The 22,619-nt window shown below is 42.5% G+C and overlaps 1 protein-coding gene across 6 annotated transcripts in view; it reads right to left on the reverse strand.

The window, feature by feature from the left end:
* PHLDB3 (pleckstrin homology like domain family B member 3) overlaps positions 1-22,619 on the reverse strand; it is a 53,422-nt gene that overhangs the window by 26,605 nt on the left and 4,198 nt on the right. For 2 of the 6 annotated variants that reach the window (XM_087940050.1, XM_087940048.1), the window contains exons 2-4: positions 3,467-3,766; positions 1,257-1,379; positions 723-860 (exon numbers count right to left, since the gene is read on the reverse strand). In XM_087940050.1, coding sequence (XP_087796176.1) covers positions 723-860; positions 1,257-1,379; positions 3,467-3,697 — 492 coding nt within the window. In that variant the 5' untranslated portion in view covers positions 3,698-3,766. The remainder of the gene's footprint in view (positions 1-722; positions 861-1,256; positions 1,380-3,466; positions 3,767-22,619) is intronic. The other 4 variants (XM_087940047.1, XM_087940049.1, XM_087940051.1 and 1 more) reach the window with 3 other exon arrangements.

Below are 22,619 nucleotides of genomic sequence, written 5' to 3' on the forward strand. Positions count from 1 at the left end.
GACTTTCTGATAAGAGGAAATTAAGGAAGCCAAAGGGTAGAATCGAAGAAGGGAAGAAAAACAAGCAGGCCTGGGGAAGAGATCAACGGGGATGTTAGAGCATAAAAGGTTAACGTTCAGTCCAGCTGGACAATGACCTTCGAAAGAGGTACAGATATCGCAAAACAAACTCTTTCGCTTCCAGCAGTTTGAAGTCCTCCCGAAGAGTGGAGGCCCATTCTCCCCAGACGGCATGGGAATGTAGTAGAAATAACTTTGCTAATTTTCCAACCACCAGTCTCTTTGTTTTTAATTTACACGTCCTGAGCCTCAGAGGGAAGGCGGGATAGGAATTGTGAGACGACTTCTTGTATTTCATCCACTGGTAGCTGGAGAGCTAGGAGGGACCTACTACTGAAATCCAACACAAAGCACTAAATACCAGCAAGTGTAAGCTGAAGAAAGGGGAGGCAGCTGTTTTAAACAGGCCACGCTCAGGGATGGTGCTAGAGGATTGAGCTGTGGGCATTTTGCCTCCTCTTTGGGGCAATCATAATGCCCTGCAACTTGTGCTGAAGCAAGATCCAACCACCAACTTAACTGGCCTCTGCTTAAAGAATTGGAAGAGGACAAGCTACGGTCTACTTCAGATGTCCTGATCCAGTCCAGAACCGAAGCTGCAAACTAGAGAATTTTGGAAGGAAGAACCAAAGGAAGAAAACTGCCAAAGAACAGCTGCTCACCTTCTCGCGTTCTTCACGGCACCTGAGCTCCGTCTCAGCGAGGCGTTCTTTCAGTTCCACCAGCCGTTCCTCCTCCCGACGTAGCTCCTGCCTCTCCTCCTGCAGTTCCCCTTCTAACAAGGCACCTTCCAGGTCCATCTGCCAAGAAGAGGAGGAGACAGGTCAGGGGAATGTTGCCAAACCATCTTGACGTGCCCCAATGTGTGCTGACTGATGCAATGTCAACACAGCCACGGGGAGGTGCAGAGACACAAAGCGAAACGGGAACTGGGAACACCCGAGCATGCAAATGTCCACATTTCTGGCCGAGAAAATGGCTCCCTCCAGTGAGGTGAGCACCTTCGGCGTTGGGTGATGGAGATTTCCTGTCCAAGGGAGCGAACAAGCCCTTCTCTCGGTCCTCCTTCTAAGGTGCCTCTGCTCTTCCTCAATGGCTTGGGTGTGGGCCGTTCAACACTGGTTTTACAGGTGCTGATTGTTGTCCAATCCACAACCTCATGATGCAGGGAGGGGACGGAATAAGCTCAGGTGTACCTCTATATTCAGCTCGTTCTTCCGATGATGCAGCTCCTTGAGCCGGTTTTCAAGAGCTGAGATTTTGCTCAGAGCCGCATGTTGGTCGCCTTTAGGATCACTTCCACTACAAAGACCCTCGTGCTGGGAAGAGAGAGAGGGCAGAATCATAAGTTAGTTGCAAGGCTTAATACTGCAATGATACGAGGCTTCCTGAATTAGAAAAGACTTTTAGCAGCAGGGGTACAGCTTACCGTAGTTTACATTTCCCTGCGATCATGTAGAGGTAAATGTTCCCCTTGCATAGACGTGCTTGTCGTTTCCGGCTCTAGGGGGCGATGCTCATCTCCGTTACAAAGCCGAAGAGCCAGCACTATCCGAAGACAGCTCCGTGGTCATGTGTCCAGCATGACTAAACACGGAAGGCGCACAGAACGCTCTTCCCTTCCTGCCACCAGTGATCCCTATTTTTCTACTTGCATTTTTTTTTTTACGTGCTTTTGAACTGCTAGGTTGGCAGAAGCTGGGACAAGGAACGGGACCTCACTCCATTATGCGGCGCTAGGGATTCGAACTGCCAAACTTGCCAACCTTTCTGATCCACAAGCTCAGCGTCTTAGCCACTGAGCCACCACGCCTCAGCAGGGTTACTGACCTTTAGATTCTGTTCAGAGATGAACAATGATGATCAGTTTTTTAAAAAGATATATACAGGTAATCCTCCACTTACAACCGCAATGGGGACCAGCAAGGGTGTTGTAAAGGGAATTGTGCCCAATTTATGACCTTTTTGGCATGGTTGTTAAGCGAATCGCTGCAGTGGTTAAGTGAATTACATGGTCGTTAAATGAATCCAGCTTCCCCCATGGACTTCTCTTATTGGAAGTCAACTGGGAAAGTTGCAAATAATGGTCACATGACCTGCGACACTACAACCATTGTAAATACATGGGGCTTTCCAAGTGTCCAAATTTTGATCATGTGATGACACTGCAACACTGTGAAATGCGAGGAGTGGTAGTGAGTCACTCCTTTTGGTGCATTGCAATTTCAAATGGTCACTAAATGAATGGTTGTAAGTCAAGGACCACCTGTAATAGAGTTATTTACAATTAATGAACGATTTACTGAAAACCTATTAATTCCAATGTTTGTAAATCTTGATATATTTTTTTTTTTTTTTTTTTTTTTTTTTTTTTTTTTTTTTTTTTTTTTTTTTTTTTTTTTTTAAAGGGGTTTTTCTCCATTTTGATACTATAATCTTACTACGTGTCTTCGAAAGAGCACAAAGATTGCAAACTCAATTAAAAGGGCATCACAATTGTGAGTCCCAAGGCAATCTTAAACCAGAAAGGATATGTTTTTGATAAAAGAGAAAATCTGTAGCTCGGGGTTGAACTGTGGGATCCTTGGTGCTCTCAAAGCTTGGTGGCTTTTCTGCAAACATTTCATTACCCAACTAGGTAATATCATCGACTAGGTAATATCATCAACTAGGTAATATCATCAACTAGGTAATATCATCAACTAGGTAATATCATCAATGCTAAAAGGGAGTGGGATTTGTTCTTGCCAGCTTCTTGGTGCAGCCATTGGTCTGGATTTGCTTGAAAGCAAAATCCATTCCCTTCTAGTACTGATGTTACTGAGTTGGGTCTGCAACATCTGCAAGAAATCTACCAAGCTCAAAGACCACCAAGGATCCCACAGGGTGTTTTTATTCATTATTTAAAACAACAACAAGAAGAGGAGTATTATACATTTTATAGAATTCTTTATAGGCTAAGCGTGATTGGACACACAAGGAATTTGTCTTCAGTGCATATAAAAAATACATTCATCAAGAATCATAAGACACATAAAAAATACATTCATCAAGAATCATAAGATACAACACTTAGCGATAGTCATGGGATCTAAATAAGCAATCAAATCATACTAGGAAACTAAATGAAACAATATAAATTGTAAAGATACAAGCAACAAGGTTATAGCCACAAGTAGAAAAGGAAATAGGTAATAGGAGGGACGAGAAGAATAATAGTAATACAGTCTTAGTAAAAAAAAAAACTGTCCTTGTGTCTAGTTGTGCTGGTATGCAATGCTCTATAACATCATTTTGAAGGCAGAAGTTAAAATTTTAGAAATGTTATAAGTTGGGCGTTAAGAAAAAGAAGAATTCTGGACCACCAACGTGTAACGCTTCTTAGCACTAGGGTGCTAATACTCACCCCATTTTGGGCGCTCTCTGTGCTACTGGCCTCGTCATCTTCCGCACAGCCACTGGAATGGCTTCCTGTCGGAGAGTCATTTTCCGAAAAAACGGAATCCCCTTCGGCACTGCTCGGAGCTGGGAAACCCTCGCAATCCGGGGACCGGCTGCATTTCTGCTCATCCAGAAGTTGTCCCTTTTCCAAGGCTGCCGGATAAGGACACAGCTCTGCTTGGTTGAACAGTCCCATAGCTTTGGGGTTGACTGTTCAACAGCACATGGTCTCTGGGCCCTGCAGTTATGAAGCATAGAGACAGTTCTGTCATAAATACAAGAAGATTTTTACCAAATGGCAGTTAAAAAAAGAAAAATGACAAAGGCTACACCATACTATATACCGTGTGTCCCCGAAAATAAGTTCCTGTCTTATATTTTTTGCCACCCAAAAAAGGCACCGGGTCTTATTTTCGGGGGATGTCATCCACTGATTAACCTCACTTGCGTGCGTCGCCTCCAACCTCCTTTTCGCTGTCAGAGGCCTTCAGGAACTTCTTCTTCTGCAACTGATAACAGTTCTGGATCGATCCAGAGCTTTGTTATCAGCTACAGAGGCCTTCAGGAAAGCCTTGCCAGCCTTGCTGGCTGCAGAAGAAACGGGCCGGCAAAGCAGGTGTCGGGGTGTGTGAGGCCCGGTTAGTATTAGGGAAGTTCCACCCCCCATACCCACTCTAGCTTAATTTTTATCTGTGCACTTGAGTGGGCGGGATCTTGATCAGGGCTTATTTTGGGGGTAGGGCTTATATTGAGCGCACATGTAAAATCAAGCTTACTTTCAGGGCAGGTCGTATTTTCAGGGAAACAGGGTAGGTAGTCCTTGACTTACGACCACAACTGAGCCCAAAATCTCTTGTATTAAGTGACAATTAAGTGAATTTTGCCCTGTTTCACGACCTTTTGCCACAAATCGTTAAGTGAATTGTTGCATTTGTTAAGTTAGTAATTTGGTTGTTAAGTGAATCTGGGCTTCCCATTGACTTTGCTGGTCAGAAGGTACCAAAAAGTCATCACATGAGACACCCCCCAGGACACTGCAACCGTCATAAATACGAGGTGGTTGGCAAGCATCTGAATTTTGGTCCTGTGACTGTGGGAATGCTAAAATGGTCATCAATGTGAAAAACAGTCAAAAGCCACATTTTTCGGTGCCATTATTACCTCAAACATTCACTAAAGGTTTGTAAGTTGAGGACTGTCTGTATACTGTAGATATTATGATCACGGGTAGAAAAAGATGGTGTTGCTGGAATACGTTTAATTCTAGCCGTTTCTTATTTAATTATGGCGTCTCTGTGACAAGCCTTCTTGCAAAAGAAAATGCCTTCAGGCTAAGAACAAGCAGCTGGTATGTTGGTTGACTAGAATTCCCATATTGTGGGCCAGGTCAGCTGGGTTCTTGGAAATTGTACTTCAACAATATCTGGAATATAATAGATTTCCCACTATGGTCTAGTCCAGAGGTCTCCAAACGTGGCAACTTTAAGACTTGTGGACTTCAATTCCCAGAATTTCTCAGCCAGCAATTCTGGGAGTTGAAGTCCACAAGTCTTAAAGTTGCCAAGGTTGGAGACCCCTGGTCTAGTCCAATCTTTTCCACAAATCAGCTACTAGCCAATAATGCAGATAAGACCCTGGCTTACGACCACAATTGAGCCCAAGATTTCCATTACTAAGCAAGATAGTTGCTAAGTGAGTTTTGTCCCATTTTACGACCTTTCTTGCTACAGTTGTTAAGTGAGTTACGGCGGTTGTTAAGTTAATAACTCCATTTGTTTTGGTTCGCCGGCAGCCTGTGCAGACAGCAATGGAATTCGACAGTGGGGAACAACGGGGACCAGTCAGGGAGTCTGGGGAGGACTCAGATGAGGGTCCTGCGTCCGATGCAGAGAGGGAGTGGTGTGCTGACTCCGGAGCCTCCGGAGTCTGGCAGCAGAAAGGCAGAGGAATAAGGGGAGCCTGTTCCTAGTGCACACGTGTGCAAAGCTGCTAGAAGGCAAGAGCAGCTGAGACAAAAGGGGCGACTTGGGAATAATCTTGGAGGTGATTGCCCCTCCCCTAAGGTATAAAGGACAGGCAAAGGTAGAGAAACCTTTGTAGGAAGCAAAGTCGTCCATCTGTTCGGATTAAACCTTGAAGCTCTGTGTGAACTTTGTAATTCGGTTGGTTATTTACAGTTAATTTGGCACTTTAGTTGTTGGCAGCAATTCAAAGGAGATAAAGGTGGGTGCTTATCTCAGGGAATTGTTTTGGACTCATTACGGGCTGGGAATGCACATAATTCCCAGCGCTGAAATAAAACAAGAGTTGTTTTATTAAGCTTATGCTTAATTATGGTCTCAGGAAGCCTTGCTCAGAACTTTGTTGTTAAATGACTCTGGCTTCCCCATGGTCTCTGCACATTAGAAGGTTGCAAAAGGAGATCAAATGACCCTGGGACTTGGATACCATCATAAATAGGAGTCAAGTGTCCAAATTTTGATCACGTGACCATGGGGATGCTGCAATGGTCGTAAGTGTGAAAAATGGTCATAAGTCACTCTTTCAGCACCCTTGTAACTTTGAACGGTCACTAAATGAAGTATTGTAAGTCAAGGTCTACTTGTGAATGTTCCCACCTAAATAGTATTCCTGATCAGCTATGCCAACGTTGTGCTAATTGCATCATTCTAGGCAGCCTACAAAATTGTGTGTAGGTACGCATACGTGTTTGTATGTCCTACAAGTTGAATCACGTATGTCATTCTTTTATTCCTCTTGCTTTTTGTGTTATTTTTCTTTTTTTAAAAAGATATTTTTATATCATTAAATTGTTATCTGTCCTGCAGCTATTTCAGCCGCGGTCCCTAAGGTGGAGTTGAAATATTCCAATTCGCAAAACAGAAAAACGAACATGTGAAAAAAAAATGGAAACGATTGAAAGACTTCATGTGAACGGAAAGAAGGTTGGATCTGTTGAAAACTAGCTTTTATCAAGTCGGCCCCAAACCTTCAGGGAGTTTATATGTTAAAATCAGCATGCTGATATTGTGTTAATCTGTCACACTCCTGCTCTGCCAACGCTTTTTTTTAAAACTCTTACATAAATAAACAGGCAAGAAACTGGTTTTGACATTCTCAGAAGTCTGGTCTCCGGAGCAAGAAACGCCCTCTGAACACAAAAACATCTCATGAAGGGAAAAAAACAGAACCATTAATTAGATTAATACAAATTCCAAGCTAATCCTTCCAGCTGTAGGATGCAAGCTGGAGCTGGCAGCTACAAAGGGAAGAGAAGACCTCTCTTAAAACCGTAAGGTATCTGCCCAAATTGCTCCTCTGGCTTTGAACAATCACTTTTATTTCCTCCCGATGGGACCTGTCTTTATGACTGGAGATGCTAAGACTCTAGAAAGAGTGCAGAGAAGAGCAACCAGGATGATTAGGGGACTGGAGGCTAAAACATACAACAAACGGTTGCAGGAACTGGGCCTGGCTAGTCTAGTGAAGAGAAGGACCAGGGGAGACAGGATAGCAGTCTTCCAATATTTGAGGGGCTGCCACAGAGAGGAGGAAGGGGTCAAGCTATTTTCCAAAGCACCTAAAGGTCAGACAAGGAATAACTAAACAAGGAGAAATTCAACCTGGAAATAAGGAGAAATTTTCTGACAGTGAGAACAATCAACCAATGGAACAGAGGTTGTGGGAACTTCATCACAGGAAGCTTTCAAGAAGAGACTGGACTGCCATCTGTCAGAAATGGTGTAGGGTCTCCTGCTTGGATGGGGGATTGGATTAGATAACCTACAAGGTCCCTTCCAACTCTGTTAATCTGTTATGTCTATGGAGATTCTTAGTCATCCAGGTCATGGTTGTCCCAAAGGTGCTTTTTAAAAAAGGCGAATGGATTTTCTTGGTTTTTCCTTGAAGACGATTCGCTTCTCATCCAGGAAGCTTCTTCAGTTCTGAACGGAAGCTTCAGAACAGAAGAATCTTCTTGGATGAGAAGCGAAACATCTTCAAAGAAAAACAAAGGAAGTCCAGTTGCCTTTTGAAAAAGCACCTACGGCCCTTTTACAACTTGGGAGCTTCAAACTCCCAGAAGTCTTGAGCCAGCAGGATTCTGGGAGTTGAAGTCCATAGATAGTAAAGGGGCCATACTTGCCCACCCATACCTTATGACAGAGTTCCCCAAACTTTTCAGCTTTGTGGACTGGCAGGGTGGGGAGGAGGGGGGGGAGAGGATAGTTCTTTGAGTTAGGTTCTGCAGCCCAGTTCCAAAAGGTTCAAGGCCTGGTAGTGGGCTGCGGCCCAGGGATTGGGGACCCCTCCCTTATAATATTATTCGGTCATCTTACTTCAAGCAGCTACACATGAGGGCAATAGTGATCCTTGATCTTTTGACTCCAGGAGGAGAAAAAAAATCGCATCTTGCCCAAAACTTTCAGCAGGCTAACAATGGTAGTTAATGGCACACGGCTCAAGGCAATATGGATTTCGTCAGCCTCACCTGCTTAAGCCAGATGGCACAGTGGATGTCACGTTGGGGAGACAATTGCAGAAAAACACATTGGATGCTGCCCAGAGAATTGCAGTTACTAAGTGGTGTACATGCAGATTAAATAAATAAGAATAGTATATGCTGGTATCTCACACACAATCTAAATAAATAAAGTTCTGAACCGTAGTCCACTAGAAAATCTACTTGCAGAAAGCTTATTGAAATAAAGGTTAATTTAATTTTAGGTATACCCATCAATTATTGTCTATTTCTTCTTATTATTGGTATATACTTTGAAACAACAATCCCAGGTTTAATCAAACCCAGGTTTAATCAATTTCCCGTTGCTTTTAATTGCACACACTTTTGAATCCTAAATCTGTTTGGTTCGGTTTCTGCATCACAATGTGTCGCATGGCTCACTTATACATCTTCAGTCAACAGGCACCTTCTCCCCCAAAATTATACAAGTCTTGGACAAAACCAGAAGGGCAACATTGGGAAATTTGAAAAAAAAAATAACACTTTTTCCCTCCTGCCTGGTATACAAAGCAGCAAACCGGTTGCTGGGATTTTTGAATCCAACCCCTGATGTTACTATAATATCAGCTTTTTCCTATGTGGGCAAAAGATTCACACCTTACAAGTCATCCTAGATTTATGACGACAATTGGCACCAGAATTTTCACTGCCAAGTGAGAATGGTCGTTAAACAAATTGCAGCTGATTTTACAAGCTTTATGGCCATGGTTGTTAAGCGGTTGCTCAGTGAATCATGCGGTCGTTAAGCGAATCTAGCTTCCCCGTTGGCTTTGCTTGTCAGAAGCCAGCTGGGAAGGCCACGAACTGTGATCCCTTGACCCTGGGACATTGCAACTGTCATAAATACATGCTGGTTTGCAAGCAACCAAATTTGGATCACATGACCTTGGAGATAGTGGCAAGAATCACGAACACAGGAAATCATCATAACTCACCTTTTCAGTGTTGTAACTTCCCTTGCTAAATGAACGGTTACAAATCTAGTATCACTTTACAAAACCCTAGTAAGACCACACCTGGGATACTGCAACCAATTTTAGTCACTGCAAAAAAAGATGTTCAGAGTCCAGAGAAGAGCAACTAAGATGATCAAAGGCCTGGAGACTAAAACATAGGAAGAACGGCTGCGGGATTTTGGCTTGGCTAGTCTAAAGAAAAGAAGAATTAAGGGGTAACATGATAGGAGTATTCCAGTATTTGAGGGGTTGCCACAAAGAAGAAGGGGTCAATTTATTTTCCAAAGCACCAGAGGGCAGGACAAGAAACAATGGTTGGAAACTAACCAAGGAAAGAAGCAACCTGCAATTAGGAAGAAACTTCCTAACAGTGAAGTCTATTAACCAGTGGGACAGCTTGCCTCCAGAAATTATGGGCGCTCCATCACTGGAGGTTTCTAAGAAGAAACTAGAGTTAGGATATTTCTTTCTGCCACTTATCCAAAATAGTATAGGTTCTCCTGCTTGATCAGGGGGCTGGACTAGAAGACCTCCAAGGTCCCTCCAAGGTCCCGTCCCATTCTATTTTCTATTTTTCTCTATTCTCTATTCTCTATTCCCTTCCCTTCCCTTCCCTTCCCTTCTCTTCCCTTCTCTTCTCTTCTCTTCTCTTCTCTTCTCTTCTATTCTATTCTCTTCTATGTCGAGGATATCTGTACTAGGAAGTAGATGATCAGTAAAGACATTTCTCAGAGGAATCATTAAACTCATTTTATGTCATTAACAGGCCCCGACTCGTCTTCCTCTTTAGTTTCCCCACACCTTGCTGACTCCACCTTTCTACCTGGAGAGGCAAAGTGGCCTGATCCTAGACCAGAGCCGTTGGTAGAAAGATTCAAAAAAGGGGCACAGCTTTGATCACATAGTGATTTTGCCAGTCCCAAGACCCTCTGAGCCTTGAATGTGGCCCCAGAAATCTGCAGAACCAGGGAACCTGTTGTTATGATAAAAACAGGAATTGATCGCAGGGCTATCCTATTGAACAAGGGTCCCCAAACTTGGCAACTTTAAGACTTGTGGACTTCAACTCCCAGAATTCTCCAGCCAGCATAGCTGGCTGGAGAATACTGGGAGTTGAAGTCCACAAGTCTTAAAGTTGCCAAGTTTGGAGACCTCTGCTGTTGAATTTTGTTGAATTTTGATTTTCAACTGGTGCTGTACAAGATTTGAAGGAATGTAGTGGTAGCATTCAAAAACCAAGGGGAAGCCATGGCCCCAATGTAGTTGGTGACCTCCGTTTCCTGGAGAAGAGGTTCATTGTTCCACAGATGGAGTGGGGTTCCCCCAAAATGAGTGGGGATAGAGCAAGATTGAGAAGTAACCAGGGGTTGAGAAGATAAGTGACCAGGGAGTGACCGGGGGTTTTAAGGGTCAACACTGATTTTATTGGCCTAATTTATATCCCACCTGTCTCCAAGGGCTCAAGCCATACATAATAGTCCTTCCTCCATTTTTTTCCAACGGCATCCTGGTGAACAAATTGGGCTCAGAGGGAATCTGAAGTCCTCCCCAGAAGTTTCAGTGGGTGAAGCGGGACTAGAATTTGGATCTTCTCATTCTTAGTACCTTCAACACCTTCAACACAACACCACCCTGGCTACTGGACCGAGATGGAATGACTGGCTCAAAATCTTGCCTTTGAGTTTCCATGGCTGAGGATGACCTAGATTCCTGGGTGTAATTCAGGGGTGGGCTTCAAAAATTTTTAGCAAGGGGTTCTCTGCCCGGTTGCTGGGTGGGCGAGGCCATGATGGGCATGACCTAGTTGGCCTCCTGCACCACGGGGGTGGTGGTGTTTGCCCTCCCCGGGCTCCAGAGGCTTTTTTCGAGGCTCCAGGAGTGTGAAAATGGCCTCCCCAGGCTCCGGAGGCTTTCTGGAAGCCGGAAACGGGCCTGTTTCTGACGTTCCCAAACTTCCAGGAGGCCTGTTTTTCGCCCTCCCTGAGCCTCTGCCCATGCCCTGAACTTACCTTCATCCAAAACGGGCCGTGTGGGGTCACTAGGGAAGGGCAGGGTGGGGTGATGGGGCCAGCCAGGAGTAGGATTTGGGGGTTCTCCAAACTGCACAGGATCTTAGCTAGGGGTAGTCCACCCCGGTCTAATTGCTCCTAGTTCAACTTTTTCATCACTATACCATCCTGGCATCTCTAAGACCGAAGACATTTATTGTGGCCCTTGAACTATCCCACCAAATTCAAACGAAGCTGCAAATGTTGGAGTTTCCCCACTCAACTGTTCTTGGGGGTCACAAATTCATGTTGGTGTGGTCCCCCGGACTATACCCTTTAGAGGGGGCGGGGGGGGGGCTATCTTAGAACTATAACACCAGCCAGTGTACAACGTGTATATTTAATTTATCATCCACTTAGTATCTGCAGACAGACATGAGGTTAGAGAGCTTAGGACATTCCAGAAATTTTCTTCTGAGTATCTACTGAGGAACAATGAACCTCACTCGAAGAGTGCACGTGTTTCTCCCTTGTTATCACTCCTAGCTTGTTTCTTTCCACTTGAGATGCCTTCATATGGGACAAAAATAATAACAAGGTCAGTGTTTGTCGTAGATGCCAAGAAACAGGCTGAGAAGGGCCTGAAGAGCAGCAAAAACAGACAGCCATCTTGTGAAGAGCTAGAAAAAAAATATCAAAATAAGGGCATTTAATGGAGGCCTTCATGCTCCTTTAATTTTTATCCAGGAAACCCCTATTGCTGTGAGCCCCAATTCTAACATGAAGATTTGGAGGAACAAGATGGCGACTTTCAGTTTTGGCTTATCAGGTTGTATGAACTACGGTAGTTACTATGGCTTGTAACCCGAGGTTTAAGGATCAGGGTCATATGTTAATTGTGACAATTATGGTTGATTCAACAGAGTTCAAAACACCATAACTTGGCCTAATTAGGAGGTGTAGTCTGAAATGGGTAGGCAGGCCTTCCTTCCTTCCTTCCTTCCTTCCTTCCTTCTTTCTTTTTCTTTCTTCCTTTTCTTTCTTTCTTTTTCTAAACAATACAAGGTACTCCTCAACTGACAACAGTTAATTTAGTGACTATTCAAAGTTACAACGGCACTGAAAAAAAGTGACTTATGACCATTTTCACACTTATGACCGTTTCAGCATCCCCATGGTCATGGGATCAAAATTCAGACACTTGGAAGTTGACTCATATTTATGACGGTTACAGTGTCCTGGGGTCATGGGATACCCTTTTACAACCTTCTGACAAGCAACGCCAAAGGGGAAGCCAGATTCATTTAACAACCATGTGACTAACTTAACATCTGCAGTGAATCACCTAACAACTATGGAAAGAAAAGTCATAAACTGGAATAAAACTCACTTAACACCTGTCTCCCTTAACAACAGAAATTTTGGGCTCAACTGTGGTCATAAGTCAAGGATTACTGTACACAGATTGTGCAAGACCCAAGAGGAATCAACAGTACTTGAAACTTGGCTCGTTTTGAATCCGTATATTATCCCTTCATGTCTTGTGCAAAGCCAGCCTTTTCTACTAATTTATGATTGAACAATTGATGGTTGGGACAGCCAACTCTTTCCCCGGAACACATGTTTCTCTGGTGTGCCAGTAGCACAGTCATAAATGCCTGTCAAGCAGGGTGCAGCCACCTTCCTAGGGACCTCAGTCACCCCAATAGTGACTCAGAGGCTGATCTTTCCTGTAATAATGTTAATACGACATTAAAAAACCAATACTACAGATATACTGCAATATCCAGATCTGATTGGGAACCCCCAGAGACAGAGATGGAAGAGAAGAGGTGCATTCGCATTTTTGAGAACTGCTTGGTGGCCATGCACCGGTGATGGGATTCAACATTTTTTGTTGCCGGTTCAGTGGGCGTGGCTTGGTGGGCGTGGTGTGGTTTGGTGGGCGTGGCAGGGGAAGGATACTGTAAAATCTCTCTTCCTTTTCCACTCCAGGAGGAAGGATACTGCAAAATCCCCCTTCCCTCCCCACCCCACTAACCTGCTTTCCAGCTCCGTTCTCCTGTGCAGGGCAACCAAAGGAGAGCCAGCCGATCAGCTGGGACTCGGGAAGCAGAGAAGAGATGGGGGCGGGGCCAGTCAGAGGCGGTATTTGCCAGATCTCCGAACTACTCAACATTTCCGCTACCGGTTCTCCAGAACTGGTCAGAACCTGCTGAATACCACCTCCGCCATGCACACAAGCAACAAGCTTGTTGGGTTGATCAGATCATCTAAACCTAATTCCTATTAATCCAATGCTTCTCAACCTTGGCAACCTTAAGATAGAATACAGAATAACAGGGATGGAAGGAACCTCAGAGGTCTTATAGTCCAGCCCTCTGCTCAAGCAGGAAATTCCTATACCGTTTCAGACAGATGATTGCCCAAACTCTTCTTAAAAACCTCCCCGTGATGGAGCATCCATGATTTCTGAAGGCAAGCCATTCTACTGATAGATTGTTCTCAACGGCAGGAAATTTCTCCTTTGTTCTAGGACAGATCTCTCTTTAATGATCTTCCATCTGTTACTTTTTGTTCTGCCGTCAGGTGCATTGCAATAATACTGCCTGGGAGTTGAAATTCACACGTCTTAAAGTTGCCAAGGCTGAGAAACACTGCTCTGCACCTGAATGCTGAACAGGACGACTAGCCGGAATGCATAACATGCTCACCCAGCTAAACATCAGCTAAGCAAATTGTGCCAACTGGCCTAACACTGCATATTGTATATCCCAATATCCAGGTGTATATTGTACGGCGTGAATTTGTCCAGATTAATTATACATGTGACACACACACACACACTGCCTTTTGAATTCATAGTTTGAATCCACAAAAATATCTAAGTTTCCAACACTTTTATCAACTTTATTTCATGCAAGCTCCTTTGTCTGTTCTCTTCCTCAGCCAAAAATCTATTTGTCATCCAGTCTGGGTTTGGGAAATTGGAAACAAAGGGCAATGGGATTTAGAAGCCACTATATGAAAAAGATAGAAATTACATGTCCTGCTTTGCGAATAAGATTTACTTCTAACTTGAGACATAAGAAAAGCTCCTCCTGAAATAAGCAAACAGGACATAGATTTGCATAAGATTTGCACAAGGAATGTAAATGCAGAGATGGACATTTAGAAATAAAAGCTACGCACAGTGGGTGAACCTGATCTTCACCAGGTTCACTTTTCAGAACGCCCAGCCTGCTCCTTGAGTTCCAAGATGGAACAAGGTGGGTGTAAATAAATATACTGATTAAATATAGAAAGGTTTGCAGACAAATCAATGAAAGAGTTACCGAAAAGTCAATAATGGATGAAATTTTAAAAAGGGAAAGGAGAGGATGGATAGAGATGAAATACTTTTCAAAATGGTGACCGCATTAAAATTAGAAGAAAAAAAAGTAGAAACTACAAATTGGGAAAATAGTATTACACACAATGGTATATATATATAATAGAATTTACTATAATTACAATGTGCATTTAGTTTTATTTATTTTTATTTGTCAATCGCTTACAAGATAATAGGTATAAGTATATACATAGTTATGAATACATGAAATGGGTACATATAAGAAAAATAAAAAGAAAGAATAGGACAGGGACGGTAGGCACGTTGGTGCGCTTATGCACACCCCTACAGACCTCTTAGGAAAGGGGTGAGGTCAATAGTAGATAGTCTAAGGTTAAGTTTAGAAGCTGGAAGACTATGATTATGTATATTTAATTGTACTGTTATCGTTAGTATTGTAAAAACTATATTGACCCAGACAATACACTGTCCACAAAATATGTTAAAGGAAAATTACAAATAAAACATACATAAATAAATAAATAAATATAAAAGGTTTGTCCAGATCCCAGATTCTTTAAGAAGACTGCTTACCAAGGAAGGAGCTGACTTCCTAAACAGGTTGTGAGATGGGTTCGTCAGAATGGATCGATGTTCTGCAAGCTTGGCTTCAAGTTGGACTTCAACTCCCAGAATTCCTCAGCCAGCACGCTGACTGAAGTCATGAGCAAGCCTGGAAAATTCTGGGAGTTGAAGTCCACAGATCTTACAAGTTTGAGAAACACCGAGTTAATATGCTGCAACTCACTTTTATTTCTACCCACGGATAAAAGTGTTGTCATGAAGAACTGAGTGGCCTATGAATAATGCATACCTGCCAAAGGCCTCAGTTCCTTTGGATTAAGAAACAAAAGGGAGGTGAGAGGTGAAGCTGGTGGCCTGATATTTCCAGGAAGTTATTACCATGGGGTTTTATTTTCTTCCTTTTCTCTTTATGGCCTGTTTAAAGCAATCAGGCCATCAAAGAGAGCATAAAGCCGATTAAGGTACACACAAACACACACACACACACCCAACCCTGCTGACAATACAAGACTGGGAGACTGTAATCGGAGTACAAGAGGACACAGCAGTGGAAAAGTTGATTGCTGTAGCCTAATTAAATTCAAGGGATTGGTTCCCTTATTGTTGTCCCCCCGGACTATACCCTTTAGAGGGGAGGGGGGGGGGCTATCTTAGAACTATAACACCAGCCAGTGTACAACGTGTATATTTAATTTATCATCCACTTAGTATCTGCAGACAGACATGAGGTTAGAGAGCTTAGGACATTCCAGAAATTTTCTTCTGAGTATCTACTGAGGAACAATGAACCTCACTTGAAGAGTGCACGTGTTTCTCCCTTGTTATCACTCCTAGCTTGTTTCTTTCCACTTGAGATGCTTTCATATGGGACAAAAATAATAACAAGGTCAGTGTTTGTCGTAGATGCCAAGAAACAGGCTGAGAAGGGCCTGAAGAACAGCAAAAACAGACAGCCATCTTGTGAAGAGCTAGAAAAAAATATATCAAAATAAGGGCATTTAATGGAGGCCTTGATGCTCCTTTAATTTTTATCCAGGAAACCCCTATTGCTGTGAGCTCCAATTCTAACATGAAGATTTGGAGGAACAAGATGGCGACTTTCAGTTTTGGCTTATCAGGTTGTATGAACTACGGTAGTTACTATGGCTTGTAACCCGAGGTTTAAGGATCAGGGTCATATGTTAATTGTGACAATTATGGTTGATTCAACAGAGTTCAAAACACCATAACTTGGCCCAATTAGGAGGTGTAGTCTGGAATGGGAGGGCAGGCTTTCCTTCCTTCCTTCCTTCCTTCCTTCGTTCCTTCCTTCCTTCCTTCCTTCCTTCTTTCTTTTTCTTTCTTCCTTTTCTTTCTTTCTTTTTCTAAACAATACAAGGTACTCCTCAACTGACAACAGTTAATTTAGTGACTATTCAAAGTTACAACGGCACTGAAAAAAAGTGACTTATGACCATTTTCACACTTATGACCATTTCAGCATCCCCATGGTCATGGGATCAAAATTCAGACACTTGGAAGTTGACTCATATTTATGATGGTTACAGTGTCCTGGGGTTATGGGATACCCTTTTACAACCTTCTGACAAGCAACGCCAATGGGGAAGCCAGATTCATTTAACAACCATGTGACTAACTTAACATCTGCAGTGAATCACCTAACAACTGTGGCAAGAAAAATCATAAACTGGAGTAAAACTCACTTAACACCTGTCTCCCTTAACAACAGAAATTTTGGGATCAACTGTGGTCATAAGTCAAGGATTACTATACAGAGATTGTGCAAGACCCAAGAGGAATCAACAGTACTTGAAACTTGGCTCATTTTGAATCCGTATATTATCCCTTCATGTCTTGTGTAAAGCCAGCCTTTTCTACTAATTTATGATTGAACAATTGATGGTTGGGACAGCCAACTCTTTCCCTGGAACACATGTTTCTCTGGTGTGCCAGTAGCACAGTCATAAATGCCTGTCAAGCAGGGTGCAGCCACCTTCCTAGGGACCTCAGTCACCCCAATAGTGACTCAGAGGCTGATCTTTCCTGTAATAATGTTAATATGACATTAAAAAACCAATACTACAGATATACTGCAATATCCAGATCTGATTGGGAACCCCCAGAGACAGAGATGGAAGAGATGAGGTGCATTCTCATTTTTGAGAACTGCTTGGTGGCCGTGCACCAGTGGTGGGATTCAAATTTTTTTGCTGCCGGTTCAGTGGGCGTGGCTTGGTGGGCGTGGTGTGGTTTGGTGGGCGTGGCAGGGGAAGGATACTGTAAAATCTCCCTTCCTTTTCCACTCCAGGGGGAAGGATACTGCAAAATCCCCCTTCCCTCCCCACCCCACTAACCTGCTTTCCAGCTCCGTTCTCCTGTGCAGGGCAACCAAAGGAGAGCCAGCCGATCAGCTGGGACTCGGGAAGCAGAGAAGAGATGGGGGCGGGGCCAGTCAGAGGCGGTATTTGCCAGATCTCCGAACTACTCAACATTTCCGCTACCGGTTCTCCAGAACTGGTCAGAACCTGCTGAATACCACCTCCGCCATGCACACAAGCAACAAGCTTGTTGGGTTGATCAGATCGTCTAAACCTAATTCCTATTAATCCAATGCTTCTCAACCTTGGCAACCTTAAGATAGAATACAGAATAACAGGGATGGAAGGAACCTCAGAGGTCTTATAGTCCAGCCCTCTGCTCAAGCAGGAAATTCCTATACCGTTTCAGACAGATGATTGCCCAAACTCTTCTTAAAAACCTCCCCGTGATGGAGCATCCATGATTTCTGAAGGCAAGCCATTCTACTGATAGATTGTTCTCAACAGCAGGAAATTTCTCCTTTGTTCTAGGACAGATCTCTCTTTAATGATCTTCCATCTGTTACTTTTTGTTCTGCCGTCAGGTGCATTGCAATAATACTGCCTGGGAGTTGAAATTCACACGTCTTAAAGTTGCCAAGGCTGAGAAACACTGCTCTGCACCTGAATGCTGAACAGGACGACTAGCCGGAATGCATAACATGCTCACCCAGCTAAACATCAGCTAAGCAAATTGTGCCAACTGGCCTAACACTGCATATTGTATATCCCAATATCCAGGTGTATATTGTACGGCGTGAATTTGTCCAGATTAATTATACATGTGACACACACACACACACTGCCTTTTGAATTCATAGTTTGAATCCACAAAAATATCTAAGTTTCCAACACTTTTATCAACTTTATTTCATGCAAGCTCCTTTGTCTGTTCTCTTCCTCAGCCAAAAATCTATTTGTCATCCAGTCTGGGTTTGGGAAATTGGAAACAAAGGGCAATGGGATTTAGAAGCCACTATATGAAAAAGATAGAAATTACATGTCCTGCTTTGCGAATAAGATTTACTTCTAACTTGAGACATAAGAAAAGCTCCTCCTGAAATAAGCAAACAGGACATAGATTTGCATAAGATTTGCACAAGGAATGTAAATGCAGAGATGGACATTTAGAAATAAAAGCTACGCACAGTGGGTGAACCTGATCTTCACCAGGTTCACTTTTCAGAACGCCAGCCTGCTCCTTGAGTTCCAAGATGGAACAAGGTGGGTGTAAATAAATATACTGATTAAATATAGAAAGGTTTGCAGACAAATCAATGAAAGAGTTACCGAAAAGTCAATAATGGATGAAATTTTAAAAGGGAAAGGAGAGGATGGATAGAGATGAAATACTTTTCAAAATGGTGACCGCATTAAAATTAGAAGAAAAAAAGTAGAAACTACAAATTGGGAAAATAGTATTACACACAATGGTATATATATATAATAGAATTTACTATAATTACAATGTGCATTTAGTTTTATTTATTTTTATTTGTCAATCGCTTACAAGATAATAGGTATAAGTATATACATAGTTATGAATACATGAAATGGGTACATATAAGAAAAATAAAAAGAAAGAATAGGACAGGGACGGTAGGCACGTTGGTGCGCTTATGCACACCCCCTACAGACCTCTTAGGAAAGGGGTGAGGTCAATAGTAGATAGTCTAAGGTTAAGTTTAGAAGCTGGAAGACTATGATTATGTATATTTAATTGTACTGTTATCGTTAGTATTGTGTAAAAACTATATTGACCCAGACAATACACTGTCCACAAAATATGTTAAAGGAAAATTACAAATAAAACATACATAAATAAATAAATAAATATAAAAAGGTTTGTCCAGATCCCAGATTCTTTAAGAAGACTGCTTACCAAGGAAGGAGCTGACTTCCTAAACAGGTTGTGAGATGGGTTCGTCAGAATGGATCGATGTTCTGCAAGCTTGGCTTCAAGTTGGACTTCAACTCCCAGAATTCCTCAGCCAGCACGCTGACTGAAGTCATGAGCAAGCCTGGAAAATTCTGGGAGTTGAAGTCCACAGATCTTACAAGTTTGAGAAACACCGAGTTAATATGCTGCAACTCACTTTTATTTCTACCCACGGATAAAAGTGTTGTCATGAAGAACTGAGTGGCCTATGAATAATGCATACCTGCCAAAGGCCTCAGTTCCTTTGGATTAAGAAACAAAAGGGAGGTGAGAGGTGAAGCTGGTGGCCTGATATTTCCAGGAAGTTATTACCATGGGGTTTTATTTTCTTCCTTTTCTCTTTATGGCCTGTTTAAAGCAATCAGGCCATCAAAGAGAGCATAAAGCCATTAAGGTACACACAAACACACACACACACACCAACCCTGCTGACAATACAAGACTGGGAGACTGTAATCGGAGTACAAGAGGACACAGCAGTGGAAAAGTTGACTGCTGTAGCCTAATTAAATTCAAGCGGGATTGGTTCCCTTATATACATGTCCCACAGATGTGTAAGCTAAGCCATTTAGAGTAGACATTTGGAAGAAAAACGATTTTAAAATATAATTAAAATGAACCAAATAAAAATGAGCAATGATCACAGAAGTCCAAAGCATACTCTGAAATACTCAAGTAACAATCAGGGGTTAAAGGGAAGAGAGAGATAGAGGAAAAAAAGAGAGAGACTATTAGAATTCTTTTGCCTTCCTTTCCTTCCTTCCTTCCTTCCCTCCCTCCCTCCCTCCCTTCTTCCCTCCCTCCTGCTCTCCCTGTCTTTTTTCTTTCTCTTTCCTTTTTTCCTACCTACCTTTCTTCCTTTTTTTTTCTTCCTTTTTCTTTCTAAACAATACATGTAGTCCTCAACTTACAACAGTTCATTTAGTGGCCGTTCAAAGTCACAAGAGGGTTAACGTCACTGCCCAGAAGATCATTGGTTGCCCTCTCGCCTCTTTGGAAGAGCTTTATAGCTCCTGATGCCTTAAGAAAGTCCAAAACATTCTCAAAGATCCATCTCATCCCGGGCACCTTTTTTTTTTGAACTATTACCATTTGGCAGACGGTACAGGACAATAATTAAAAACAAGGACAAATAGGCTGAAAAACAGCTTCTATCCCAGGGCAGTAACTCTATTGAATTCTACTGTATAGGGCAATATTAATGCAGTATCAGGGGTTTTCAATTCAGTGTATAGAATGTGAAGGATGTGTGCTTGTGTTTATTTTCATAGTCACAATGTACACTGAAGATGTTTGAAGTGTTTGATTTCTTTGTACGAGGAGCAAGTAAACTAAACTAACCTAACTAAACAAGGGCACTGAAAAAGGTGACTTACGACCGTGTTCATAGTTACGACTTTTGCAGCATCCTCATGTTCACATGATCCAAATTCAGATCTTTGGCAACAACTTCATATTTACGACCGTTGCAGCATCCCGAGATCATGCAATCCCCGTTTGCAATGTTCTGACAAGCAAAGTCAATGGGGAAGTCAGATTCACTTAACAACCAGGTTACTAACTTTAAAACTGCAGTGATTCACTTAGCAATTGTGACAAGAAATGTCATAAAATTGGGGCAAAGCTCACTTAACTAATGTTCTCATTTAAGGATAAAAATGCTGTGGTTCTAAATCCAGGCCTCCCGTACCTGTAGTGTTGGGTTTGTTTGTTTTTTATAATTGTATTTTCACTTCAATCTTTGCTTCTGGGTGAAGCTTGTTTTACATGTATTTACAGATTCCTTTCCCTTTCATTGGTGTTTGTTTTATTTCAGTATTAGCTACTTGACCTTTAATTAAATATTTGTATAAACAGGAGAGATATACACCCACAGCAGTAAATTAAATTAAGTAAATTTAAAAAAAAAACAGTTGTGCCTTCAATCCCCGTTAGGTATGGTAACCAACCTTAGCAGGGATAAAACGCCAGTGGTTGGTCCCTAAATCTCTGTGGTAGTTGATTAATGCAACTCTTTATTACAAGATGACCAACAACAGCATCATTTGGCTCACACACCTCAAGTTTTAGCCACTGCTAAGGAGCAGGAATTAAATATTTGGAAGCCAGGCTACCTGTTCCTTTTTCTGTATTTGCTTAATTTAGCCCAGGAAATCACCTTGCAGAACTATTAAGGCCCACCTTAACAATTAAGACATTTGTGTACTGTACCACACTAGGAATGTGGTCCATTGCTCTGAAATCTCAAACAACTTTTAACTTGTTTTAGGAAGATCAAAGCCCACAGCCCCACCTTAAAATTTATAATTCCTTGCCCAAGAATCTAATCAAGAGTGAATAAACCCATGCCTTCCTCACCAGGAATGCTACCTAATTAAATAAACCCAGAGATACTAATCATGTAGCTTTCATTGAAGGATTCCTCAGTCATGAAATCTGTGTGGCTATGTATGTACAAATAAAAGTAATTGTTCTGAGGCGGGTGTTTGTAACAGCAAATACTCTCCTGTTGAAAGAGAAGAGAAACACCTGTACACATATAAACAGTTGTCATCTATAGATCTGGAGACAGAAATGGAAGAATCTCAAACCTCTAGATCAGTGGTTGCTAATTTTTGGGGGCTCCTGTGCCAAAAATTGTGTGTGCACTTTCACGCTTGTGCTTATGTGCCAGCATGCAGAAGGCAATGCACGCCCCCCATGCATGCGCACGCAATCTGCACCCTACCCCTACGCCTTTCTGTTTTTCCGGAAATACTGGAAGTAACTAAACAGGTCTAGTTTTCGGCCTGCAAAACCTACAGAAGCCTTCCTCAAGCCTCTGGGAGGCCAAAAAAGGCCTCAAACCGGCTGAGAATCAGCTATGAGGCACGCGCATGCGCAGTGAGGTAAGTTTGCCTGCAGCTTGCGTGCCGGCACAAATGGCTCTACGTGCCACCTAAGGCATAGGTTCGCCATCATGACTCTAGATCCTGTTCTTCATTGCCTGATTTTGTAAACTGCTTTAGAGAGGGCCTCAAAACATTGTGAAGTGGTATATAAGTCTAAATGCTATTGCTACTGATAACTTTAAGAGGTGGAGACCATCTCCCAGAATTCCCTACACAACCTTAGTTACAATTAAGACATCCATTACTGAACTTCTAATCTCTTGGTTGGGAGACTCCTTGTCCCAGTGTTTCTCAGCTTTTCCAACTTTTAAGATGTGTGGACTTCAAATCCCAGAATTCCCCAGCCTGCATAGCAGGTGGAGGAATTCTGGGACTTGAAGTGCACACATCTTAAAGTTGGAAAAGCTGGTAAAGATTGCCTTGTGCTATTTCATGTTGTTTTTTGAACTCTGAGGTTAGGCAGTCCTCTACTTATGATCACAACTGGGACCAGAATTTCTGCTATTAACAACAAGAGTTGGAAAGGACCTTATAGGTCATCTAGTCCAA

The sequence above is a fragment of the Pseudonaja textilis genome, chromosome 10, assembly GCF_049901715.1.
Source record: "Pseudonaja textilis isolate UNSWEBS1 chromosome 10, rPseTex1.2, whole genome shotgun sequence".
NCBI classification, from domain to species: Eukaryota; Metazoa; Chordata; class Lepidosauria; order Squamata; family Elapidae; genus Pseudonaja; species Pseudonaja textilis.